Raw genomic sequence first — 26,726 nt, 5'->3', positions numbered from 1 at the left:
TCGTATGCAAAAAAATATAACTTTATTTAAAAAGTACAAATCATTGAAAGACGTAGTAAGCATTAATATAGCGATTCAGCTCCACAATTAACGCAGCGATGTATACTGGGACGATCCACGTGCGGATGGGGTTGGTTTCTTTAAAGGCGTACTATAAGTCTCAGCAAGCCCTGGTTGTCACATTTACAATGGGAAAGTGGCACTTAAAGGGGTTTTTCACTTTGCAAATCCCTTAACATTCAGTTGGTCTCATGATTTCCTGCCAATCCGCGGCAGCAAAGGTTCGATTTCCCTGCACAGCGCCCCCACAGGAGACAAGAGGTATTACACGCTGCTCACTGGAGGCAGGGACGGGACAGGACGGGTCCTCTGCAGCGAGGGGAGATCATTGCAGGACTGAATGGGAAATATTAAAGCAAATAATCCCAAATAACGCAGCCCAGGACTATAATAGACTCTACAATATAACGCTGCATTTGGGTGGTATGTCCCTTAAAAAACAAAAAAAAAACAAAACAAGCAGCCATCATATTTTGTAAAGATTAAATGTTAGTTTTGTTTTTCATTTTTATGCAAATAAAGTTTCATAAATTCAAAATTAAAAGTTTCTAAACTTTCTGCTAAAGTTTGTTCATCACTTCCAGGATCTCTGCTCCGTGTCAGTGAATGGGAACACTCATCATTCATACTGACGTTTCCTGATACATTCGAAGCTCCGGAAATGAGGTTTAAAGAGTATTAAAAAGTTTTTGAACTTTCTTTTTAAGCAATGATAAAACTTTATATAAAACCCGAGCGCTGCTGTAAGATTAGATTAATGGACAGCAGATAACAGAGAGAAAAGGCACGGCGGCATCGGAAGGAGGAAGTCCAGACGAGCCGGAGACGCAGGTCAGACCTTAAGGAGAAAAAGAAAAAAAGATGGCGGTCATTCCTTCTAGTGTACGGCTGTCAGGTGGTGGTCGTTCCTTCTAGTGTATGGCTGTCAGGGGGCGGTCATTCCTTCTAGTGTACGGCTGTCAGGGGGCGGGCATTCCTTCTAGTGTACGGCTGTCAGGGGGCGGGCATTCCTTCTAGTGTACGGCTGTCAGGGGGTGGTCATTCCTTCTAGTGTACGGCTGTCAGGGGGTGGTCATCTCTTCTAGTGTACGGCTGTCAGGGGGCGGTTGTTTCTTCTAGTGTACGGCTGTCAGGTGGTGGTCATTCCTTCTAGTGTATGGCTGTCAGGTGGTGGTCATTCCTTCTAGTGTACGGCTGTCAGGTGGCGGTCATTCCTTCTAGTGTATGGCTGTCAGGTGGCGGTCATTCCTTCTAGTGTATGGCTGTCAGGGGGCGGTCGTTCCTTCTAGTGTATGGCTGTCAGGTGGCGGTCATTCCTTCTAGTGTATGGCTGTCAGGGGGCGGTCGTTCCTTCTAGTGTATGGCTGTCAGGGGGCGGTCATTCCTTCTAGTGTATGGCTGTCAGGTGGCGGTCATTCCTTCTAGTGTATGGCTGTCAGGGGGCGGTCGTTCCTTCTAGTGTATGGCTGTCAGGTGGCGGTCGTTCCTTCTAGTGTATGGCTGTCAGGTGGCGGTCATTCCTTCTAGTGTACGGCTGTCAGGGGGCGGTCATCCCTTCTAGTGTACGGCTGTCAGGTGGCGGTCATTCCTTCTAGTGTATGGCTGTCAGGTGGCGGTCATTCCTTCTAGTGTATGGCTGTCAGGTGGCGGTCGTTCCTTCTAGTGTATGGCTGTCAGGTGGCGGTCATTCCTTCTAGTGTATGGCTGTCAGGTGGCGGTCATTCCTTCTAGTGTATGGCTGTCAGGTGGTGGTCGTTCCTTCTAGTGTATGGCTGTCAGGGGGCGGTCGTTCCTTCTAGTGTATGGCTGTCAGGTGGCGGGCATTCCTTCTAGTGTATGGCTGTCAGGGGGCGGTCGTTCCTTCTAGTGTATGGCTGTCAGGTGGTGGTCGTTCCTTCTAGTGTATGGCTGTCAGGTGGTGGTGGTTTCTTCTAGTGTATGGCTGTCAGGTGGTGGTCATTCCTTCTAGTGTATGGCTGTCAGGTGGTGGTGGTTTCTTCTAGTGTATGGCTGTCAGGTGGTGGTCATTCCTTCTAGTGTATGGCTGTCAGGTGGTGGTCATTCCTTCTAGAGTATGGCTGTCAGGTGGTGGTCGTTCCTTCTAGTGTATGGCTGTCAGGGGGCGGGCATTCCTTCTAGTGTATGGCTGTCAGGTGGCGGGCATTCCTTCTAGTGTATGGCTGTCAGGGGGCGGTCGTTCCTTCTAGTGTATGGCTGTCAGGTGGTGGTCGTTCCTTCTAGTGTATGGCTGTCAGGTGGTGGTGGTTTCTTCTAGTGTATGGCTGTCAGGTGGTGGTCATTCCTTCTAGTGTATGGCTGACAGGTGGTGGTGGTTTCTTCTAGTGTATGGCTGTCAGGTGGTGGTCATTCCTTCTAGAGTATGGCTGTCAGGTGGTGGTCATTCCTTGTAGTGTATGGCTGTCAGGTGGTGGTCATTCCTTCTAGTGTATGGCTGTCAGGTGGTGGTCATCTCTTCTAGCGTACACCTGTTAGGTGGTGGCCGTTCCCTCTGGTGTATATAGTATATACTGGTCAGGTGGGGTCCGGTACTCACTAAGGTTTGGCTTGGTAATATTCCTCTGGTGAGACGGTTTTGATCCCCCCGAAGTAATCCAGCACCCAGATATTTGTAATGTTCAGTTTGGCGAAAAACCAGTTGTGGTCACGCGGCCAAGTCTCCATCTCCGGGTGGCGGCTGAACAGCGCCAGCTTCGCTTTGTCCGTCTCCGCGGTGGGAACCTGGGTGTAAAGTACTGGTTATATATACACAGTATATAGTATATACAGCACACACCGGGCCGGCGCGGCTCCTCACCTCCTGGACGCTGCCGGACAATATGATATGAGCGCACAGCGGACTCTGGGGGTCGTAGTGCTCCTGCCGGCAGTATGGCGTCTGCGCCAGGGACATGGTCAGGGACGCGTTGGGGTTCAGCTGACGAGGAAGAGAAGAAGAGGAAATGGTAAGAGCCGAAACGTCGCACACAACCAGCGAACTCCAGACATCTGGTGATCCACCCATGCCCAGTGTCCTGCCAACCCCGTCCACTCTGGCTGTGACAGCAGGGGGCGCTGCTGAGAGGCCACATCCAAGTCTAGAAGAACTTTCATCATCAAAAACCCAAAAAGTTGTCGTCTATCCCGGCACAAGGGCGAATCCAATCCCCAGAATCGTTCAGCCAAGCAAAGCTGCAGTTTAAAGCATGGCGGAGGAACTGAGCAGCATCATGGAACACACAGCAAACAATAAGAACAAGCAAAGCTGTAGTGTAAAGCATGGCGGAGGAACTGAGCAGCATCATGGAACACACAGCAAACAATAAGAACAAGCAGAGCTGCAGTGTAAAGCATGGCGGAGGAACTGAGCAGCATCATGGAACACACAGCAAACAATAAGAACAAGCAGAGCTGCAGTGTAAAGCATGGCGGAGGAACTGAGCAGCATCATGGAACACACAGCAAACAATAAGAACAAGCAGAGCTGCAGTGTAAAGCATGGCGGAGGAACTGAGCAGCATCATGGAACACACAGCAAACAATAAGAACAAGCAGAGCTGCAGTGTAAAGCATGGCGGAGGAACTGAGCAGCATCATGGAACACACAGCAAACAATAAGAACAAGCAGAGCTGCAGTGTAAAGCATGGCGGAGGAACTGAGCAGCATCATGGAACACACAGCAAACAATAAGAACAAGCAGAGCTGCAGTGTAAAGCATGGCGGAGGAACTGAGCAGCATCATGGAACACACAGCAAACAATAAGAACAAGCAGAGCTGCAGTGTAAAGCATGGCGGAGGAACTGAGCAGCATCATGGAACACAGCAAACAATAAGAACAAGCAGAGCTGCAGTGTAAAGCATGGCGGAGGAACTGAGCAGCATCATGGAACACACAGCAAACAATAAGAACAAGCAGAGCTGCAGTGTAAAGCATGGCGGAGGAACTGAGCAGCATCATGGAACACACAGCAAACAATAAGAACAAGCAGAGCTGCAGTGTAAAGCATGGCGGAGGAACTGAGCAGCATCATGGAACACACAGCAAACAATAAGAACAAGCAGAGCTGCAGTGTAAAGCATGGCGGAGAAACTGAGCAGCAGCATGGAACACACAGCAAACAATAAGAACAAGCAGAGCTGCAGTGTAAAGCATGGCGGAGGAACTGAGCAGCATCATGGAACACACAGCAAACAATAAGAACAAGCAGAGCTGCAGTGTAAAGCATGGCGGAGGAACTGAGCAGCATCATGGAACACACAGCAAACAATAAGAACAAGCAGAGCTGCAGTGTAAAGCATGGCGGAGGAACTGAGCAGCATCATGGAACACACAGCAAACAATAAGAACAAGCAAAGCTGCAGTGTAAAGCATGGTGGAGGAACTGAGCAGCAGCATGGAACACACAGCAAAAGATCAGAACAAGCAGAGCTGCAGTGTAAAGCATGGTGGAGGAACTGAGCAGCATCATGGAACACACAGCAAACAATAAGAACAAGCAAAGCTGCAGTGTAAAGCATGGTGGAGGAACTGAGCAGCAGCATGGAACACACAGCAAAAGATCAGAACAAGCAGAGCTGCAGTGTAAAGCATGGTGGAGGAACTGAGCAGCATCATGGAACACACAGCAAACAATAAGAACAAGCAGAGCTGCAGTGTAAAGCATGGTGGAGGAACTGAGCAGCATCATGGAACACACAGCCAAAGATCAGAACAAGCAGAGCTGTAGTGTAAAGCATGAAGGAGAAACTGAGCAGCAGCATGGAACACACAGCAAACAATAAGAACAAGCAGAGCTGCAGTGTAAAGCATGGTGGAGGAACTAAGCAGAATAAAGAAACACACAGCCAAAGATAAGTACAAGCAGAACTGCAGTGTAAAGTATGGCGGAGAAACTGAGCAGCAGCATGGAACACACAGCAAACAATAAGAACAAGCAGAGCTGCAGTGTAAAGCATGGTGGAGGAACTAAGCAAAATAATGAAACACACAGCCAAAGATAAGTACAAGCAAAGCTGCAGTGTAAAGTATGAGGATGGAAGCAGGATCCTGCTTGAGTCTCACAGAAAGCAAAACATAAAGCAGAGCTGCAGTATAAAGCATGGGGATGGAACTAAGCAGAATAATGAAACACAGCCAAAAAATAAGAACAAGCAGAGCTGCAGTGTAAAGCATGAAGGAGGAACTGAGCAGCAGCATGGAACACACAGCAAAAGATAAGAACAAGCAAAGTTGCAGTGTAAAGTATGAGGGTTGAAATAGCAGCAGCCTGAGACAAAGAGCATGCAATAACAAGAAGCAAAGCTGCAGTGTACAAAAGGCAGATAACTCAAGTTCCAACTCATAATGCAGCTATAGAAGGAACTGATCAGATACAAAAAGAAGAAATTACAGGGAGTCATCACCTAGGCGCACAGATCATATATAAAATATCAAAATAAGAAAGCGGACGGCACTGCCTAACAGACAAGTGTGAACAGGTGCAAACGGAACATGAAATAAACAGCTGCACTCTGAGACGCTGAGGTATACAGACACTGAGTATAGGAACTTGGACGTGCATTACCGCTAGGAAAATAAATGTAGAAACTGAACAACTTAGCATATAAAAAGCGGCGAGCGTTATCCGAGCCCAGCAGCCAGTGTCAAGGCGTATCTCGTATGCTGGGTTCCTGCCTAATGCCTCTCCCTGGGCTGCACAGACTGCAATCTTATTTTATTTTACTAGAAAATTAGAGATTGCAGTCTGTTCAGCCCAGGTAGAGGCCTTAGGCAGGAACCCAATATACGAGATACGCCTCGACGCTGGCTGTTGGGCACATAACACTGGCATTTTTTTTATACCCTAAGTGTCTCAATATTTACATTTATTCCCCTAGTAGTAGTAATGCATGTCCATGTTCCCTCCGGTCACGAGGTGTGATACATAACAGCTCTCCGAGGAGGATCATGTAACTAATCCGTCTATAGGCTCTATAGTCCGCCTATAGGGTCTATAATCCATATATAGGCTGAGTACAGGACCTCTGCCCCCGTCTCACGAGCCACAGACACAAGCAACAGCCGCTCCAGATCCCGTGCCACAAACATTGCAAAACTGGCTGCGTTCTGCTGAGTCATCTGCTGAGTCATCCAGAGCAAAAGCAGAAAGAGAAATACAGAAAAGATGAAAATATGAAAACAGCGAGTGCAGAGGAGCGAGCGCAGCAGAGAGGGAGCGAGCGCAGCAGAGAGGGAGCGAGCGCAGCAGAGAGGGAGCGAGCGCAGAGGAGCAAGCGCAGCAGAGAGGGAGCGAGCGCAGAGGAGCGAGCGCAGAGGAGCGAGCGCAGAGGAGCGAGCGCAGCAGAGGGAGCGAGCGCAGAGGAGCGAGCGCAGCAGAGAGGGAGCGAGTGCAGAGGAGCGAGCGCAGCAGAGAGGGAGCGAGCGCAGCAGAGAGGGAGCGAGCGCAGCAGAGAGGGAGCGAGCGCAGCAGAGGGAGCGAGCGCAGCAGAGAGGGAGCGAGCGCAGAGGAGCGAGCGCAGAGGAGCGAGCGCAGCAGAGAGGGAGCGAGCGCAGAGGAGCGAGCGCAGCAGAGAGGGAGCGAGCGCAGAGGAGCGAGCGCAGCAGAGGGAGCGAGCGCAGAGGAGCGAGCGCAGCAGAGGGAGCGAGCGCAGAAGAGAGGGAGCGAACGCAGAGGAGCGAGCGCAGCAGAGAGGGAGCGAGCGCAGAGGAGCGAGCGCAGCAGAGAGGGAGCGAGCGCAGAGGAGCGAGCGCAGCAGAGAGGGAGCGAGCGCAGAGGAGCGAGCGCAGCAGAGAGGGAGCGAGCGCAGCAGAGAGGGAGCGAGCGCAGAGGAGCGAGCGCAGCAGAGAGGGAGCGAGTGCAGAGGAGCGAGCGCAGCAGAGAGGGAGCGAGTGCAGAGGAGCGAGCGCAGCAGAGAGGAAGCGAGTGCAGAGGAGCGAGCGCAGCAGAGAGGGAGCGAGTGCAGAGGAGCGAGCACAGCAGAGAGGGAGCGAGCGCAGAGGAGCGAGCACAGCAGAGAGGGAGCGAGTGCAGCAGAGAGGGAGCGAGTGCAGCAGAGAGGGAGCGAGCGCAGAGGAGCGAGCGCAGCAGAGAGGGAGCGAGCGCAGCAGAGAGGGAGCGAGTGCAGAGGAACGAGCGCAGCAGAGAGGGAGCGAGTGCAGAGGAGCGAGCGCAGCAGAGAGGGAGAGAGTGCAGAGGAGCGAGCGCAGCAGAGAGGGAGCGAGTGCAGAAGAGCGAACGCAGCAGAGAGGGAGCGAGCGCAGCAGAGAGGGAGCGAGCGCAGCAGAGAGGGAGCGAGCGCAGCAGAGAGGGAGCGAGCGCAGAGGAGCGAGCGCAGCAGAGAGGGAGCGAGCGCAGAGGAGCGAACGCAGCAGAGAGGGAGCGAGCGCAGAGGAGCGAACGCAGCAGAGAGGGAGCGAGCGCAGAGGAGCGAACGCAGCAGAGAGGGAGCGAGCGCAGAGGAGCGAGCGCAGCAGAGAGGGAGCGAGCGCAGCAGAGAGGGAGCGAGCGCAGCAGAGAGGGAGCGAGCGCAGCAGAGAGGGAGCGAGCGCAGAGGAGCGAACGCAGCAGAGAGGGAGCGAGCGCAGAGGAGCGAACGCAGCAGAGAGGGAGCGAGCGCAGCAGAGAGGGAGCAAGCGCAGAGGAGCGAGCGCAGCAGAGAGGAGCAAGCGCAACAGAGAGGGAGCGAGTGCAGAGGAGCGAACGCAGCAGAGAGGGAGCGAGCGCAGAGGAGCGAACGCAGCAGAGAGGGAGCGAGCGCAGAGGAGCAAACGCAGCAGAGAGGGAGCGAGCGCAGAGGAGCGAGCGCAGCAGAGAGGGAGCGAGCGCAGCAGAGAGGGAGCGAGCGCAGAGGAGCGAGCGCAGCAGAGAGGGAGCGAGCGCAGCAGAGAGGGAGCGAGCGCAGCAGAGAGGGAGCGAGCGCAGAGGAGCGAGCGCAGCAGAGAGGGAGCGAGCGCAGAGGAGCGAGCGCAGCAGAGAGGGAGCGAGCGCAGAGGAGCGAACGCAGCAGAGAGGGAGCGAGCGCAGAGGAGCGAACGCAGCAGAGAGGGAGCGAGCGCAGAGGAGCGAACGCAGCAGAGAGGGAGCGAGCGCAGAGGAGCGAGCGCAGCAGAGAGGGAGCGAGCGCAGCAGAGAGGGAGCAAGCGCAGAGGAGCGAGCGCAGCAGAGAGGGAGCGAGCGCAGCAGAGAGGGAGCGAGCGCAGAGGAGCGAGCGCAGCAGAGAGGGAGCAAGCGCAGCAGAGAGGGAGCGAGTGCAGAGGAGCGAACGCAGCAGAGAGGGAGCGAGTGCAGAGGAGCGAACGCAGCAGAGAGGGAGCGAGTGCAGAGGAGCGAACGCAGCAGAGAGGGAGCGAGTGCAGAGGAGCGAACGCAGCATAGAGGGAGCGAGTGCAGAGGAGCGAACGCAGCATAGAGGGAGCGAGTGCAGAGGAGCGAGCGCAGCAGAGAGGGAGCAAGCGCAGAGGAGCGAGCGCAGCAGAGAGGGAGCGAACGCAGCAGAGAGGGAGCGAGTGCAGAGGAGCGAACGCAGCAGAGAGGGAGCGAGTGCAGAGGAGCGAACGCAGCAGAGAGGGAGCGAGCGCAGCAGAGAGGGAGCGAGCGCAGCAGAGAGGGAGCGAGCGCAGCAGAGAGGGAGCGAGCGCAGCAGAGAGGGAGCGAGCGCAGCAGAGAGGGAGCGAGCGCAGAGGAGCGAGCGCAGCAGAGAGGGACCGAGTGCAGCAGAGAGGGAGCGAGCGCAGAGGAGCGAGCGCAGCAGAGAGGGAGCGAGCGCAGCAGAGAGGGAGCGAGTGCAGAAGAGCGAACGCAGCAGAGAGGGAGCGAGCGCAGAGGAGCGAACGCAGCAGAGAGGGAGCGAGCGCAGAGGAGCGAACGCAGCAGAGAGGGAGCGAGCGCAGAGGAGCGAACGCAGCAGAGAGGGAGCGAGCGCAGAGGAGCGAACGCAGCAGAGAGGGAGCGAGCGCAGAGGAGCGAACGCAGCAGAGAGGGAGCGAGCGCAGAGGAGCGAACGCAGCAGAGAGGGAGCGAGCGCAGAGGAGCGAACGCAGCAGAGAGGGAGCGAGCGCAGAGGAGCGAGCGCAGCAGAGAGGGAGCGAGCGCAGCAGAGAGGGAGCAAGCGCAGAGGAGCGAGCGCAGCAGAGAGGGAGCGAGCGCAGCAGAGAGGGAGCGAGCGCAGCAGAGAGGGAGCAAGCGCAGAGGAGCGAGCGCAGCAGAGAGGGAGCAAGCGCAGCAGAGAGGGAGCGAGTGCAGAGGAGCGAACGCAGCAGAGAGGGAGCGAGTGCAGAGGAGCGAACGCAGCAGAGAGGGAGCGAGTGCAGAGGAGCGAACGCAGCATAGAGGGAGCGAGTGCAGAGGAGCGAGCGCAGCAGAGAGGGAGCAAGCGCAGAGGAGCGAGCGCAGCAGAGAGGGAGCGAACGCAGCAGAGAGGGAGCGAGTGCAGAGGAGCGAACGCAGCAGAGAGGGAGCGAGTGCAGAGGAGCGAACGCAGCAGAGAGGGAGCGAGCGCAGCAGAGAGGGAGCGAGCGCAGCAGAGAGGGAGCGAGCGCAGCAGAGAGGGAGCGAGCGCAGCAGAGAGGGAGCGAGCGCAGCAGAGAGGGAGCGAGCGCAGAGGAGCGAGCGCAGCAGAGAGGGACCGAGTGCAGCAGAGAGGGAGCGAGCGCAGAGGAGCGAGCGCAGCAGAGAGGGAGCGAGCGCAGCAGAGAGGGAGCGAGTGCAGAGGAACAAGCGCAGCAGAGAGGGAGAAAGTGCAGAGGAGCGAGCGCAGCAGAGAGGGAGCGAGCGCAGAAGAGCGAACGCAGCAGAGAGGGAGCGAGCGCAGAGGAGCGAACGCAGCAGAGAGGGAGCGAGCGCAGAGGAGCGAACGCAGCAGAGAGGGAGCGAGCGCAGAGGAGCGAGCGCAGCAGAGAGGGAGCGAGCGCAGAAGAGAGGGAGCAAGCGCAGAGGAGCGAGCGCAGCAGAGAGGGAGCAAGCGCAGCAGAGAGGGAGCGAGCGCAGAGGAGCGAGCGCAGCAGAGAGGGAGCAAGCGCAGCAGAGAGGGAGCAAGCGCAGAGGAGCGAGCGCAGCAGAGAGGGAGCAAGCGCAGCAGAGAGGGAGCGAGCGCAGAGGAGCGAGCGCAGCAGAGAGGGAGCAAGCGCAGCAGAGAGGGAGCGAGCGCAGAGGAGCGAGCGCAGCAGAGAGGGAGCAAGCGCAGCAGAGAGGGAGCGAGCGCAGAGGAGCGAGTGCAGCAGAGAGGGAGCGAGTGCAGAGGAGCGAACGCAGCAGAGAGGGAGCGAGCGCAGCAGAGAGGGAGCGAGCGCAGCAGAGAGGGAGCGAGCGCAGCAGAGAGGGAGCGAGCGCAGAGGAGCGACCGCAGCAGAGAGGGAGCGAGCGCAGAGGAGCGAACGCAGCAGAGAGGGAGCGAGCGCAGAGGAGCGAGCGCAGCAGAGAGGGAGCGAGCGCAGCAGAGAGGGAGCAAGCGCAGAGGAGCGAGCGCAGCAGAGAGGAGCAAGCGCAGCAGAGAGGGAGCGAGTGCAGAGGAGCGAACGCAGCAGAGAGGGAGCGAGTGCAGAGGAGCGAGCGCAGCAGAGACGGAGCGAGCGCAGCAGAGACGGAGCGAGCGCAGCAGAGAGGGAGCGAGCGCAGAGGAGCGAGCACAGCAGAGAGGGAGCGAGCGCAGCAGAGAGGGAGCGAGCGCAGAGGAGCGAGCGCAGCAGAGAGGGAGCGAGCGCAGAGGAGCGAGCGCAGCAGAGAGGGAGCGAGTGCAGAGGAGCGAGCGCAGCAGAGAGGGAGCGAGTGCAGAGGAGCGAGCGCAGCAGAGAGGGAGCGAGTGCAGAGGAGCGAGCGCAGCAGAGAGGGAGCGAGCGCAGAGGAGCGAACGCAGCAGAGAGGGAGCGAGCGCAGAGGAGCGAACGCAGCAGAGAGGGAGCGAGCGCAGAGGAGCGAACGCAGCAGAGAGGGAGCGAGCGCAGAGGAGCGAACGCAGCAGAGAGGGAGCGAGCGCAGCAGAGAGGGAGCAAGCGCAGAGGAGCGAGCGCAGCAGAGAGGGAGCAAGCGCAGCAGAGAGGGAGCGAGTGCAGAGGAGCGAACGCAGCAGAGAGGGAGCGAGTGCAGAGGAGCGAACGCAGCAGAGAGGGAGCGAGTGCAGAGGAGCGAACGCAGCAGAGAGGGAGCGAGTGCAGAGGAGCGAACGCAGCAGAGAGGGAGCGAGTGCAGAGGAGCGAGCGCAGCAGAGAGGGAGCAAGCGCAGAGGAGCGAGCGCAGCAGAGAGGGAGCGAACGCAGCAGAGAGGGAGCGAGTGCAGAGGAGCGAACGCAGCAGAGAGGGAGCGAGTGCAGAGGAGCGAACGCAACAGAGAGGGAGCGAGTGCAGAGGAGCGAACGCAGCAGAGAGGGAGCGAGCGCAGCAGAGAGGGAGCGAGCGCAGCAGAGAGGGATCGAGCGCAGCAGAGAGGGAGCGAGCGCAGCAGAGAGGGAGCGAGCGCAGCAGAGAGGGAGCGAGCGCAGCAGAGAGGGAGCGAGCGCAGAGGAGCGAGCGCAGCAGAGAGGGAGCGAGCGCAGCAGAGAGGGAGCGAGCGCAGAGGAGCGAGCGCAGCAGAGAGGGAGCGAGCGCAGAGGAGCGAGCGCAGCAGAGAGGGAGCGAGCGCAGAGGAGCGAGCGCAGCAGAGAGGGAGCGAGCGCAGCAGAGAGGGAGCGAGCGCAGCAGAGAGGGAGCGAGCGCAGCAGAGAGGGAGCGAGCGCAGAGGAGCAAGCGCAGAAGAGAGGGAGCGAGCGCAGCAGAGAGGGAGCGAGTGCAGAGGAGCGAGCGCAGCAGAGAGGGAGCGAGTGCAGAGGAGCGGTGACACCTAGAGCGGACACTAACAGTGTGCAGAAAGGAAAAGCAATGAGACTCAACTTTATCCTGGCTAATGCTACCTAGTAATATTGAGGGGGAGCCAGCGCACGAGCCGCAGCGAGGGGGAGCCAGCGCACGAGCCGCAGCGAGGGGGAGCCAGCGCACGAGCCGCAGCGAGGGGGAGCCAGCGCACGAGCCGCAGCGAGGGGGAGCCAGCGCATTAGTCGCAGCGAGCGCATTAGTCGCAGTCAGGGCGAGCGGGCGCACTAGTCGCAGTCAGGGCGAGCGGGCGCACTAGTCGCAGTCAGGGCGAGCGGGCGCACTAGTCGCAGTCAGGGCGAGCGGGCGCACTAGTCGCAGTCAGGGCGAGCGGGCGCACTAGTCGCAGTCAGGGCGAGCGGGCGCACTAGTCGCAGTCAGGGCGAGCGGGCGCACTAGTCGCAGTCAGGGCGAGCGGGCGCACTAGTCGCAGTCAGGGCGAGCGGGCGCACTAGTCGCAGTCAGGGCGAGACTGCCGAGACCCACCAACCGGTTCCCCCTCCCCACCGCGCAATGAAGGAGACCACACATGGAATATCTTTCTTTGTTCTTTATTGAAGGTATCCACGTAACACCATTCAATTTTGATATAAAAAAGGGGGTTGCTTGATATTTTGGCCACAGCTTTAACCACAGGCACAAATCCGCCTTAAACCTGAGGGAGGAGGCCCGATGCCTACGGCCGTCCGTGGCAGGTTGGCTCTCACCAAATCCCTCTTCCACCGGCTGTGACTTCCGAACTTGTAACAAAACCTTCTTAAGGGAGGGAGGGCGGGCGATGCTCACCCTGAGGGCAGATGTGGTAAGAGAAAGGAGGGACTCCGGCAGCTGTTTATATGCCCTGTAGGAGGTCCCAGCAGGGAAGGGGGGCAGCGGGGGGCATTGCACAGTGGGGAGGAGGGAGAGGTGACCATGGGGGGGACGTAGCGAGGGGCTCAGCAGTCAGGGGCAGCGGCAGCGGCCGCAGTGCCCTCCAGACTGCCGAGACCCACCAACCGGTTCCCCCTCCCCACCGCGCAATGAAGGAGACCACACATGGAATATCTTTCTTTGTTCTTTATTGAAGGTATCCACGTAACACCATTCAATTTTGATATAAAAAAGGGGGTTGCTTGATATTTTGGCCACAGCTTTAACCACAGGCACAAATCCGCCTTAAACCTGAGGGAGGAGGCCCGATGCCTACGGCCGTCCGTGGCAGGTTGGCTCTCACCAAATCCCTCTTCCACCGGCCACGGAGTGGCGAAGGCCCACGCCTGAGCTGCGACCCCCACACAGGGCCCTCATGGCCCGCTCAACCCCGTCCTGGATGTCTGACAGGAAAATATCCAGACCTATGTCATTGAGGCTAAAACCATCCTCTAGCACCAATCTGCTGATCTCTGATTCCAGCAACTCATGTCCCAGCACTATCCCTCTTCCTGATGCTATAAATTTGGCGATCTGCATATTGACATGCCGCCTTGACCTCTCCACAGCCGCTATGTTCCTTGCCCCTATCCAGCTTAATCTTGGTAATATACTGGACCATACCACCACTACGTTGCTGAAGAAGCCGCTAAACCTATCCAGGTCTGCTTGCATGACCGCAAGCAGTTCCTGGATCCTCACATTTACCAGGTCGTTCCCACCCGCGTGGATGACTAGCACTACTGGGCCCCTGGCTATCCTTGCTATGTTCACTACCTCGGGCAGGACCTGTGTCCAGGCCATGCCCCGAACTCCTCTCCAATGGAACTTGAGGTGATGAAATCCCAGCTCGCTTCCACCTGGTCTCGACTCGGCCCGCCGTGCTGCCCAGAATATGTGTGAGTGACCTAGGATCCAAATGCTAGGTCTCGCCGGATCTAGGAAGAAAAGCTGTTAGCAACTGTACTCAGCATATTTATCATAGTGTCAGCGTCCATCATTGTATTAGTGTTGTCATAGCTTTTGGTGGCGGAACTACGGGACTGAACAGTTAGCAATGATTAGTTATCTGAGGGATGTGGAAAGATGTAGTGACTGCCGAGGCTGGTTCGAGGTTAAAACTTGTGTAAAATTTGGTGGTTTGCAGGGATCGGGGGGTTAAATTAGATCTGGCCTAATATAGCGGAAGAAACAGTCTGATTTCCAACGCCCTATCCGCTTTATCTCCTCGTTCGAGAAGCCGGCCCTTGCTGCCTCGGTTGCTGCGCCTATGCGGAAGGAGTGTGTGCTGTAATCCCCTGGCTGTAAGCCCAGGTTGGAAAGTGACGTTTTTAGCAAGGCTGAAAACTGCGTTGCCGTGAGCGGGGATCCATCCGCGTGCTCTAAAAAGAATTTATTGGGAACCCGAGACTCTAAGTAACACTGCAAGATAAGGATGGGACAGAGGGGGCCGGGAAACCAAACTCCTCTACCGAGCTGATCAGTTTTAGAGCGCCTTATGCGAACTCGTACTCCACCATTGCAAATTATAACGTCATCGCGTAGCAGACCCCCGGGACGAGCTGATGATCTACTGACTAATTCACTGACTCGTAAAGCCCCAAAGAATGCAAGCGAGAAGGCAGTCGAGAACAAGCGGACCTCGCTGTCATTGGCGCATACGTCGCCTAGCTGGTTTATTATGCCTGAGAGGATGGCAAATGAAATGGGCCTTCTGCTTTCAGTGCACTGCCGCTTCCGCTTCCAGCCTTTAACGGCCTGCGTAAACAGGAAGGACTTGGTGACATCAGGCCATCCACGAACCCGGAAGTGAAAGGCTATGCCTGCGAGCCGCTGCTGCGCTACTATACCCGACACGCCATTACTATGCAAATGCGCTATATACCGAGCAACGGAGTTGCTGAGAAAATAAGCAGACACCTGGCTAGGCAGCGGTTGTGCTATATTTAACCATTCGTTCCAAGCCTTACCGTACGAACGCCACGTAGATGGAGCTAGAGATGCCTGGACCAAAGGCATCAGCTGTCCTCGGGGACCGTCCAAAGGAACTGTGGACAGTTCTGGCCCATGCTGTCCGCTTCCGGATGTAATACACGAAACTTCTGAAATTCAAAACGTGATAAGGCATCAGCAATATTGTTATCGATCCCTGGCACGTGACGGGCCCTGAACCAGATGTTATGCTCGAGGCACTTGAGGACTAAATAGCGCAGTAAGCTGATCACTGGCGGGGAAGAAGATGCCAGGTGGTTAATGGCGTGGACGACACTTATGTTGTCGGTCCAGAAGCAGATTCGTTTATTCGCCAGCTGATCTGCCCAAAGATCCGTAGCTACAATTATAGGGAACAGCTCAAGTAAAGTGAGGTTTTTTGTCCAACCTGACAAGTGCCATTTTTGGGGCCAGCGACTAGCGCACCACTTGGGACCAAGGAAAACTCCGAATCCGGTGGACCCGGCAGCATCCGAAAATAGAGATATGTCAGAGCTGGAAACCTCCTGTTCCTGGAAACACGTGCGTCCATTGTAAGTAGCTAGAAAAGACCTCCATACACGTAGGTCCTCCCGTAGGGCGCTGGTGATGCGAATCCTGTGGTGGGGGGCAGCTATGCCCCTAGTGGCCAGGCAAAGCCTACGGGAAAAGATCCTTCCCATAGGCATGACTCTACAGGCGAAGGCGAGCAAGCCTAATAAAGATTGCATTTGCGCCAGGGTTACCTTACGAACCGCACAGAACCCGTCGATGAGCGATGTTGTTTTTTGGACCTTTTCCAGTGGTAACCGAAACATCATGGTAATTGAGTCTATTTCAATTCCCAAAAAGGAAAGGCATGTCACAGGGCCAACTGTTTTTTCGTTTGACAGCGGAACCCCGAATTTGTCCGCTAGTGCCTGGAATGAATTTAACGCAATAGCGCATGTTTCCGAGTTGGCGGGGCCAACGAACAGGAAATCATCTAGATAATGGGTGACTGATTTGATCTTTACCACGTCCTTAACCACCCATTCTAGGAAGGTGCTGAAGAGCTCGAAGTGAGAGCAGGATATGGAGCAACCCATGGGAAGACACATGTCATAGAAGAAATTTTTGTTGAAATAGCACCCTAGCAGGTGGTGACAATCAGGGTGCACTGGTAGCAGGCGAAAGGCGGACGCTATGTCCGATTTAGCCATTAATGCTCCTTGCCCTGCTTTGCGTACCAGTCTGACTGCTTTGTCAAAAGACGCGTAGGACACTGCTGAGTCCTCTGTGGGGATGCCGTCATTTACTGACCTCCCGGCCGGGAAGGATAAGTGGTGTATGAGGCGAAATTCACCCTTTTCTTTTTTAGGCACAACCCCTAGGGGTGAAACGCGAAGGTTTGGGAATGGTAATTTAGTGAATGGGCCTGCTACGCGGCCTAGTGCCACTTCCTTGAGTAATTTGTTTTCCAGGACCTGTGGGAGGTCCCGGGCAGATTTTAGGTTGGGGGCAAAGGTTGGTTCTGAGGAGAAATTAAAGGGGATAAAGAAACCGTGGGTGAAACCGTCTCTGATGGTGTCAGCCGCCGCCTTATTGGGGTAACGTTCGAGCCATGGCTCCATCTCGTGCACGATCACTGGGGTCCTTGGGACCTGGTGGTGCATTTTTTGCATGGTGCCTTGTTGTTTGCTTATCGCATTTGGTGGAGGTGTGATTTCCCCCGCAGGATGAACACTCATGCTTGTATTTGCAGAGACCTTGATACCTGCAATGGCCTTCGTTGAAGAGCCAGCAGCAACCTGGTCTGCGAACGTTTGCGGCTCCCGGTGTGCCGTGGTTTGGGGAAAATTGGCCTGGAAAGGACTGAAAGGACTTTTGCGCCATCATGAGTCTGAGCCACGAATCGGTTGCCTTTACACCCCAACCCAATTGTGGTTGGAGTGCCAGGCGTCTCCTAAATTCTTCATCATACTTCCACCACGCTGATCCCCCATGGGTTTTATAGGAGTTGTAAATGGTGTCGCAGTAAGTGAAGAGTTCTGAGCATCGTTCGGGGTGCTTCTGACCCATCACGCACCCCATAACGCAGAAAGCCTGCAACCAATTATTTATGGTCTTGGCTACGGTGGATTTTTTAGCGAATTGGCGGTCGTTGCCTCGTCTTTCCTTGTCGACGGTGTTTTGATCCGCAGATATTAGGGACCAGATATCCACATAATCATTAGCCCAAATTTTTTGGACTGTTTCCGGGGTTAGGTGGGTTCCAAGCGGTGAAACACCACAATAGAACATGTCCCTGTGTAGGTCAGGGCGCTGATGCGCTATGTCTTGGCGTTTTACGAACGCGGGGTTAACTAGAACTAGTCCCGACGGTGAACGAACCGCTTCCCTCATTACTCCTGGATGGGTCCCCCCTGCCCAAGCGCTGGTAAAGCTGTACTCACCGGCCGATGTGGTAGGTTGGTCCTCTGGCGCCGCCATCTGGGGTAGTTCTTCGGGTAGTGGTTCGCTGCCGTGGTGGTGATTAGCAAACCTTTCGCCTGGAGGGCCGCTTAGTGAGCGGCTGCGGCGAGAGTCGGATGACGCAGTGCTGGATGGCGTGTGGTGTCTCCTGCGGGATGATCTCTTGCTGCGGTTGGATGAACGGAACTGGTGATTGTGCCGTGAGCGCCGGGAGTGACGCCCGTGGCTATCTCGGCTTCTGCTGCGGGAAGTGGACGGTGATCTTCTGTGGTTATGACCCCTAAGGGGTCTACGATGGAGAGCTGATGATCCTGGCTCGGCTGACCCCACGCGTGATGAGTGCCTTGCTTCTATCTGCGGTTGGCTTACTGGCAGGATGGGCGATGGATGGATTGCAGGGGTTGGCAGGGGGTGCAGGGGGGGTAAATCTAATGGAGGAGTACCTTGGATTTCCTGCGGTTGTAGCTGTAGGTTGGAGCATGGCGGTGTCAGGGGTAAAGATGGATCCTCTTCACCATGGAACTCCGTGCTCTTGCTAGGGTCAGATTGGGCAAGGTGCCCATGATGGTCCCTGTATTCCTGGTGCGAGTCAGAGTGTGCTGATCCCTCGGCTGAAGAGCTTCTGCTTTCTGATGCTCCCATAATGTGGCCTGGATGCTGATGTGTGATTAGAGGGCAGTGGAGATTGCTGGCTGGAGGGTGGGTGCTTGACTGCTGCAGACCACCACGTTCGCTTTGTAAAGAATGCGAACGCTGGGCAGGAAATGCAGTTATAAAGCATGTTTGTTTATGACTGCATTTCCCTTTAAATTTGCCGCTTTTACTTTTAATGACATCACTTCCGGTCCGGGGGCCGAAAACCGGAAGTACAGTATAGTCACATGGTTGCCGAGTCACAGGAAGTGACTCGGCTGCCATGGATACCGGATGTGACGCAGCCTCAGCATGGAGCGGTAAGCAACATGAGGGGCGCGTCATGCTGGGCGGTGCAGAGTGCCTGGGGGGAGGCGCTCTGCATTGTGGTGGCGAACGTGATGCCAGGGTGGGGGCAGCATTCCTGAGGGGAGGGGGAGCATCGCTGCGTGGCGCGGACGAACGCAATGCCTGGTGGGGGGCAGCATGCCTGGGTGTCGGAGGAGCAGCGCTGCGCGATATTATTGTATGCGACGCCCGATGGGGCAGGGGATAGGTGGCCGGGGGTGAGAGCGGACCGGACCTTCTGGACCGGGCCGCCCTGCGCCTGGGGTCTGTTGTGGGGCTTAGACGCTGCGGTGGACGGGAGGGTCTGGAAGACCTGCGCCCACCGCTGCTGGGAACCGGCAGGAGGGAGCTGGTGCCCACAAGGGAGGCAAGCCAATCGGCTCCCTCCCGTCCGATCCTTTCTCTTACCGCTGCTTCCAGGGGGTCCATCGGCGATGCTCACCCTGAGGGCAGATGTGGTAAGAGAAAGGAGGGACTCCGGCAGCTGTTTATATGCCCTGTAGGAGGTCCCAGCAGGGAAGGGGGGCAGCGGGGGGCATTGCACAGTGGGGAGGAGGGAGAGGTGACCATGGGGGGGACGTAGCGAGGGGCTCAGCAGTCAGGGGCAGCGGCAGCGGCCGCAGTGCCCTCCAGCGGGCGCACTAGTCGCAGTCAGGGCGAGCGGGCGCACTAGTCGCAGTCAGGGCGAGCGGGGCGCACTAGTCGCAGTCAGGGCGAGCGGGCGCACTAGTCGCAGTCAGGGCGAGCGGGCGCACTAGTCGCAGTCAGGGCGAGCGGGCGCACTAGTCGCAGTCAGGGCGAGCGGGCGCACTAGTCGCAGTCAGGGCGAGCGGGCGCACTAGTCGCAGTCAGGGCGAGCGGGCGCACTAGTCGCAGTCATGGCGAGCGGGCGCACTAGTCGCAGTCAGGGCGAGCGGGCGCACTAGTCGCAGTCAGGGCGAGCGGGCGCATTAGGCGCAGTCAGGGCGAGCGGGCGCACTAGTCGCAGTCAGGGCGAGCGGGCGCACTAGTCGCAGTCAGGGCGAGCGGGCGCACTAGTCGCAGTCAGGGCGAGCGGGCGCACTAGTCGCAGTCAGGGCGAGCGGGCGCACTAGTCGCAGTCAGGGCGAGCGGGCGCACTAGTCGCAGTCAGGGCGAGCGGGCGCACTAGTCGCAGTCAGGGCGAGCGGGCGCACTAGTCGCAGTCAGGGCGAGCGGGCGCACTAGTCGCAGTCAGGGCGAGCGGGCGCACTAGTCGCAGTCAGGGCGAGCGGGCGCACTAGTCGCAGTCAGGGCGAGCGGGCGCACTAGTCGCAGTCAGGGCGAGCGGGCGCACTAGTCGCAGTCAGGGCGAGCGGGCGCACTAGTCGCAGTCAGGGCGAGCGGGCGCATTAGTCGCAGTCAGGGCGAGCGGGCGCATTAGGCGCAGTCAGGGGGTGCGGGCGCATTAGTCGCAGTCAGGGGGTGCGGGCGCATTAGTCGCAGTCAGGGGGAGCGGGCGCATTAGTCGCAGTCAGGGGGAGCGGGCGCATTAGTCGCAGTCAGGGGGAGCGGGCGCATTAGTCGCAGTCAGGGGGCGCATTAGTCGCAGTGAGGGGGAGGAAGCGCATTAGTCGCAGTGAGGGGGAGCGGGCGCATTAGTCGCAGTGAGGGGGGAGCAAGCGCATTAGTCGCAGTCAGGGGGAGCCGGCGCATTAGTCGCAGTCAGGGGGAGCCGGCGCATTAGTCGCAGTCAGGGGGAGCGGGCGCATTAGTCGCAGTCAGGGGGAGCGGGCGCATTAGTCGCAGTCAGGGGGAGCGGGCGCATTAGTCGCAGTCAGGGGGAGCGGGCGCATTAGTCGCAGTCAGGGGGAGCGGGCGCACTAGTCGCAGTCAGGGGGAGCGGGCGCACTAGTCGCAGTCAGGGGGAGCGGGCGCACTAGTCGCAGTCAGGGGGAGCGGGCGCATTAGTCGCAGTCAGGGGGAGCGGGCGCATTAGTCGCAGTCAGGGGGAGCGGGCGCATTAGTCGCAGTCAGGGGGAGCGGGCGCATTAGTCGCAGTCAGGGGGAGCGGGCGCATTAGTCGCAGTCAGGGGGCGCATTAGTCGCAGTGAGGGGGAGGAAGCGCATTAGTCGCAGTCAGGGGGAGCGGGCGCATTAGTCGCAGTGAGGGGGGAGCAAGCGCATTAGTCGCAGTCAGGGGGAGCCGGCGCATTAGTCGCAGTCAGGGGGAGCCGGCGCATTAGTCGCAGTCAGGGGGAGCCGGCGCACTAGTCGCAGTCAGGGGGAGCCGGCGCACTAGTCGCAGTCAGGGGGAGCGGGCGCATTAGTCGCAGTCAGGGGGAGCGGGCGCATTAGTCGCAGTCAGGGGGAGCGGGCGCATTAGTCGCAGTCAGGGGGAGCGGGCGCATTAGTCGCAGTCAGGGGGAGCGGGCGCATTAGTCGCAGTCAGGGGGAGCGGGCGCATTAGTCGCAGTCAGGGGGAGCGGGCGCATTAGTCGCAGTCAGGGGGAGCCGGCGCATTAGTCGCAGTCAGGGGGAGCCGGCGCATTAGTCGCAGTCAGGGGGAGCCGGCGCATTAGTCGCAGTCAGGGGGAGCGGGCGCATTAGTCGCAGTCAGGGGGAGCGGGCGCATTAGTCGCAGTCAGGGGGAGCGGGCGCACTAGTCGCAGCGATGTTGGAGCGGGCGCATTAGTCGCAGTCAGGGGGAGCGGGCGCATTAGTCGCAGTCAGGGGGAGCGGGCGCATTAGTCGCAGTCAGGGGGAGCGGGCGCATTAGTCGCAGTCAGGGGGAGCGGGCGCACTAGTCGCAGCGATGTTGGAGCGGGCGCATTAGTCGCAGTCAGGGGGAGCGGGCGCATTAGTCGCAGTCAGGGGGAGCGGGCGCACTAGTCGCAGCGATGTTGGAGCGGGCGCATTAGTCGCAGTCAGGGGGAGCGGGCGCATTAGTCGCAGTCAGGGGGAGCGGGCGCACTAGTCGCAGCGATGTTGGAGCGGGCGCATTAGTCGCAGTCAGGGGGAGCGGGCGCATTAGTCGCAGTCAGGGGGAGCGGGCGCATTAGTCGCAGTCAGGGGGAGCGGGCGCATTAGTCACAGCGATGTTGGAGCGGGCGCATTAGTCGCAGTCAGGGGGAGCGGGCGCATTAGTCGCAGTCAGGGGGAGCGGGCGCATTAGTCGCAGTCAGGGGGAGCGGGCGCATTAGTCGCAGTCAGGGGGAGCGGGCGCACTAGTCGCAGTCAGGGGGAGCGGGCGCACTAGTCGCAGTCAGGGGGAGCGGGCGCACTAGTCGCAGTCAGGGGGAGCGGGCGCACTAGTCGCAGTCAGGGGGAGCGGGCGCATTAGTCGCAGTCAGGGGGAGCGGGCGCACTAGTCGCAGTCAGGGGGAGCGGGCGCACTAGTCGCAGTCAGGGGGAGCGGGCGCATTAGTCGCAGTCAGGGGGAGCGGGCGCACTAGTCGCAGTCAGGGGGAGCGGGCGCACTAGTCGCAGTCAGGGGGAGCGGGCGCATTAGTCGCAGTCAGGGGGAGCGGGCGCATTAGTCGCAGTCAGGGGGAGCGGGCGCATTAGTCGCAGTCAGGGGGAGCGGGCGCATTAGTCGCAGTCAGGGGGAGCGGGCGCATTAGTCGCAGTCAGGGGGAGCGGGCGCATTAGTCGCAGTCAGGGGGAGCGGGCGCATTAGTCGCAGTCAGGGGGAGCGGGCGCATTAGTCGCAGTCAGGGGGAGCGGGCGCATTAGTCGCAGTCAGGGGGAGCGGGCGCATTAGTCGCAGTCAGGGGGAGCGGGCGCATTAGTCGCAGTAAGGGGGAAGCGGGCGCATTAGTCGCAGTCAGGGGGAGCGAGCGCATTAGTCGCAGTCAGGGGGAGCATTAGTCGTAGTGAGAGTGACGTCACAGAGCCCTGACAGTGATGACGTCATCTCCAGGGACCGCCCCCTCACCTGTAGGTCCTGCACGGAGATCTCCATGGTGGTCAGGTAGAAGTACAGCACTCCGCTGCTCTGGCCCCGGGGACCGTCACTCACGGAGAACACGTTGGCGAATGGCGCTCCCTTCACCGGATCGTGGCTGGAGATAGTGGCCAGAGCGCCCCAGTCACACCTGTGCGCCACAAACCGGGCGACCCGGGCGGTCTCATTGTGAGGGGGGATAGAAGCTGCCCCCTGCGATAAGGCCAGGAAAAACACGACAAACCCCCCCCAAGACCCGACCATACCACCCCGGCTCATGTTCCTCACTGACTGGAGGCCGGTACTGACAGCAGGAGAACCCCACCGCCCCTGGGGAGGAGCCTGGGTAACGTGCGACCAATAGGATAGGAGAATAGTACGCGTCAACCAATCAAATAACAGCCCGTAGGTGTGGTGAGAATGAGGATGTAAACATCTAAGTAGCGCTCCGCTTTGTGGGAGGAGTTAGTAATTTAGCAACCAATAGAATGGAAAGACATAGGATGCCGGCCAATTAAAATAGAGAGCTATTGTGTGGGGCGGGGCTACATATGTCACCTTGTAGCCTCCGGCCTATTTAGTGTCCCACCGGCCTGCAGCTATCAGGTCCTGCGCTACACTCTGCGTAGTGGCCGTTCTCGGTACTGCAGCTCATAGAATGTCAACTCGAAGCTGCAGTATCGAGAGCGGCCACTGCATTGTATATGGCGCTGTGCTATTCTCCATACAAAGTGCAGCCACAATGCCCCTATGAACAGTGCATTTTAAAAGGGATTCTCCATTATTGAGGACATTTTTTTACTTAGATGTACATATTTGAGACTAAAAATATATATTTTTTTAAATTAGCATAAAACAAAAAAAAATAATCTTTTGGCTTGTGTAGTTGTTTTCTGCACATTCAACTTTGATGTGGTCTGTGGTCATAAAATTGCAGACATGAACTCAGAAAAAAGACAGATAAACAGTTTTATGCTCCTCATCAGAAGGAGCTCACTGATGGATTATCAGTTAACTCATTCTGCAGTTAGCAATAGACAACACAGATGCTATAGAAGGCATTAAACTGCAAAAATTATTCTTAGCAAATTAATATTTGCAAGTAATTAAAAAATGAATTTTGTTCCCTCGTCATTTTAACAGTGCCCCAGCCAGAGTTTAACTCATCATCAGTGCCAGATAAAAAGTGCCATTTATACCTATGTACTTACGGTGGTTCTGGTGATATATTCGAGTGATGACAATGGTTGTGATGCTGTATTTCTATATGGTGGTTCTGGTGCTGTATTCAAGCTAGATGTGGTTCTGATTTGTATTTCTGTCCTGATGCTGGTTCTGGGGATGTATTCCTGTCCTGATGCTGGTTCTGGGGATGTATTCCTGTCCTGATGCTGGTTCTGGGGATGTATTCTTGTCCTGAAGGTGGTTCTAGTGATGTATTCCTGGTACTGATGGTGGTTGGTAATATATTCATTTACTAATGGTGGTTCTGGTGATCCATTTCTGTGCTGCTGGTGGTTGGTAATTTATTAATTTACTGATAATGATTCTGGTGATGTATTCCTGTCCTGAAGGTGGTGCTAGTGACGTATTCTTGTACTGATGCCGGTTCTGGAGATGTATTCCCGTCCTGAAGGTGGTTCTAGTGATGTATTCCTGTGCTAATGGTGGTTGGTAATTTATTAATTTACTGATATTGGTCCTGGTGATGTATTCCTGTATTGATATTGGTTCTTGTGATTTATCCATATACTGACAGTGGTTCTGGTGATTTATTCCTGTACTGATGGTCTTTGGTAATTTATCAATTTACTGAAAATGGTTCTGGTGATGTATTCCTGTCCTGAAGGTGGTTCTAGTGATGTATTCCTGTACTGAAGGTGGTTGATAATTTATTAATTTACTGATTGTGTTTCTGGTGATGTATTCCTGTCCTGAAGGTGGTTCTAGTGATGTATTCCTGTTCTAATGGTGGCTGGTAATTTATTAATTTACTGATATTGGTCCTGGTGATGTATTCCTATCCTGAAGGTGGTTCTAGTGACGTATTCTTGTACTGATGCCGGTTCTGGAGATGTATTCCTGTCCTGAAGGTGGTTCTAGTGATGTATTCCTGTGCTAATGGTGGCTGGTAATTTATTAATTTACTGATATTGGTCCTGGTGATGTAGTCCTATCCTGAAGGTGGTTCTAGTGACGTATTCTTGTACTGATGCCGGTTCTGGAGATGTATTCATTTACTGATTGTGGTTGTGGTGATATATTCCTGTACTGAAGGTGGTTGATAATTTATTCATTTACTGATTGTGGTTGTGGTGATATATTCCTGTACTGATGTTCGTTCTGGTGATGTATCCATGCACTGATGGTGGTTCTGGTGATGTATCCATGTACATATTGTGAGGCATCAACCGGCAGCATTGAAAATGGCCGGTATGTTTTGCAGAAGCGTTGGTGCTCTGCAATGTGAATGTTGGTTCCACGGATTGCATTACATACAGAGCCATGGTTGTGTGCTGGAAGGGGGGGGTGTGGCTGATTAAACACTCCTTACCACCTGTGGGAGTGGCTCCAAGGGTTAAAGCAATCCTATGTTTCTGAGACAGGGTCAGTGTGTGTGTGTGTGTGTGTGTGTGTGTGCTGCAGAGTGTGAGAACAGAAGCAGGGTGTTTGCTCTGCTAAAGAGACCTTCTGCAGAAGGTATGGGCTAGGAAGTTCAGGGGTAAAGCCTGGCTGTAGCCAGGGGGGACCTGGTAAGGACACTAGCCACCTTCAGAGAAAGGTAACCAGGGTAGAATCCAGTGTCTGAATACTGACAAGGGTCAGGGATACCTGGGTGGGAAATCCAACATTGTTTTGACTTTAGGATATGTGTTGGTTTTTGCTGAGAAAGCCAAGAAATGGCATATTTTGGGTTATGTGACCTGGTATGGTTTATGGAGTTGTAAAATAAACCATATGGACTGTTAAAGTGACACATTGCTCTGGCGTGCTTTAATCTCACTACCTGATGCGTGCTCCCATACGTTCGGGGAACACGTAGTCAGAATATAGTGGTTCTTGTGATTTATCCATATACTGCTGGTTGTTCTGTTAATGTATTCCCTGTACTGATGGTGGTTCTTTTGATGTATTTTTGTACTGATGGTGGTTCTGTTGATGTATTTCTATACTGATGGTGTTGTTTTTTTATGTATTCCTGTACTGATGGTTGTTCTAGTGATGTATTCCCTTCACTGATGGTAGTTCTGGTGATGTATTCCTGTAGTGATGGTGGCCCTTGTGATGTATTCTTGTTGATGTTTTCCTGTACTGATGGTTGTTCTGGTGATGTATTCCTGTAGTGATGGTGGTTCTGTTGATGTATTCCTGTAGTGATGGTGGTTCTGTTGATGTATTCCTGTACTGATGGTAGTTCTGTTGATGTATTCCTGTACAGATGGTGGTTCTGGTGATGTATTCCTGTACTGATGGTGTTTCTGTTGATGTATTCCTGTACTGATGGTGGTTCTGGTGATGTATTCATGTACTGATGGTTGTTCTGGTGATGTATTCCCTGTACTGATGGTAGTTCTGGTGAAGTATTCTTGTATTGATGGTGGCTCTTGTTATGTATTCCCAGGGACTGGAGGGCAAGCACAAAGCAGTAGCCCATGTTTAGCAGCCTATACTTATTAGCTCTGATTCATTGAAGAGGTGGTTCAAAATTGTATTTTATTTTACTCCCTGTGAGGAGCTGGCTGCGGACTGAAGACTATTGGGCCAATGCACATAGAGCGGACATACAGATATACGCATAGTCCACACGGACACATGGTCTGTATGAAACATGGGGTTGTGAAGATCAACAAAAAATTTAATGAGTATGTGTGTGAACACGTCTCCAGTACATGTAAGAATGGACACCAAATGTACTGAAAGCACGGATGTATGACGGGAGCCTTATACACAGTATGATGGGCCTGTAAGGAGGTGGTCCGGCTGACATGCTCTCCCCTGAAGACATCGATCGCATCATTGTATTGTAGTATTGTGATGCTATGTGGCCTGTAGTGCTAACCGCCGGCCACAAGAAGTCACCATTTTCCTTCTCATATGTTGTATAATGTGCACTGTGCTGTGAGGAAGCCGAGTTCTGCCCAGCAACAGACCATAAGGGTAAGAGACGGCTCACTTTGGGACGAGACCATACAGTTAGGTCCAGAAATATTTGGACAGTGACACAATTTTGGCGAGTTGGGCTCTGCATGCCACCACATTGGATTTGAAATGAAACCTCTACAACAGAATTCAAGTGCAGATTGTAACGTTTAATTTCAAGGTTTGAACAAAAATATCTGATAGAAATTGTAGGAATTGTCACATTTCTTTACAAACACTCCACATTTTAGGAGGTCAAAAGTAATTGGACAAATAAACCAAACCCAAACAAAAATTTTTTATTTTCAATATTTTGTTGCGAATCCTTTGGAGGCAATCACTGCCTTAAGTCTGGAACCCATGGACATCACCAAACGCTGGGTTTCCTCCTTCTTAATGCTTTGCCAGGCCTTTACAGCCGCAGCCTTCAGGTCTTGCTTGTTTGTGGGTCTTTCCGTCTTAAGTCTG

General features: G+C 55.8%; 1 protein-coding gene and 1 long non-coding RNA gene across 3 annotated transcripts; both read right to left on the bottom strand.

The window, feature by feature from the left end:
* Positions 1–22,444, bottom strand: CREG1 (cellular repressor of E1A stimulated genes 1). Of its 2 annotated transcripts, XM_075332840.1 has the most exons (4): positions 22,110–22,440; positions 2,876–2,995; positions 2,615–2,799; positions 1–898 (listed from the first exon to the last, which is right to left on the bottom strand). In XM_075332840.1, coding segments are annotated over exons 1-4 (594 nt in total). In that variant the 5' UTR covers positions 22,398–22,440; the 3' UTR covers positions 1–897. The 2 variants fall into 2 exon arrangements, with proteins under 2 accessions (XP_075188955.1, XP_075188956.1); XM_075332841.1 differs by lacking the exon at positions 1–898 and having other exon boundaries at positions 2,614–2,799; positions 22,110–22,444.
* LOC142281321 (uncharacterized) lies at positions 12,568–18,928 on the bottom strand. Its single transcript, XR_012743439.1, has 3 exons — positions 17,215–18,928; positions 14,779–14,910; positions 12,568–13,746 (listed from the first exon to the last, which is right to left on the bottom strand). It is a non-coding gene; the product is annotated as an uncharacterized LOC142281321 (long non-coding RNA).
* Positions 22,445–26,726: the final 4,282 nt, after the last annotated feature.

The sequence above is a fragment of the Anomaloglossus baeobatrachus genome, chromosome 2, assembly GCF_048569485.1.
Source record: "Anomaloglossus baeobatrachus isolate aAnoBae1 chromosome 2, aAnoBae1.hap1, whole genome shotgun sequence".
NCBI classification, from domain to species: domain Eukaryota; kingdom Metazoa; phylum Chordata; class Amphibia; order Anura; family Aromobatidae; genus Anomaloglossus; species Anomaloglossus baeobatrachus.
This window is presented reverse-complemented; position numbering and strand designations above follow the sequence as displayed.

Coding starts and splice junctions, on each gene's coding strand:
- CREG1 (XM_075332841.1), bottom strand. CDS start 22,397: ATGAGCCGGGGTGGTATGGTCGGGTCTTGGGGGGGGTTTGTCGTGTTT. Junction 2,996..22,109: donor TCTCCGTGCAGGACCTACAG/GTGAGGGGGCGG, acceptor CTTCCTCGTCAG/CTGAACCCCAACGCGTCCCT. Junction 2,800..2,875: donor TGTCCGGCAGCGTCCAGGAG/GTGAGGAGCCGC, acceptor CTTTACACCCAG/GTTCCCACCGCGGAGACGGA.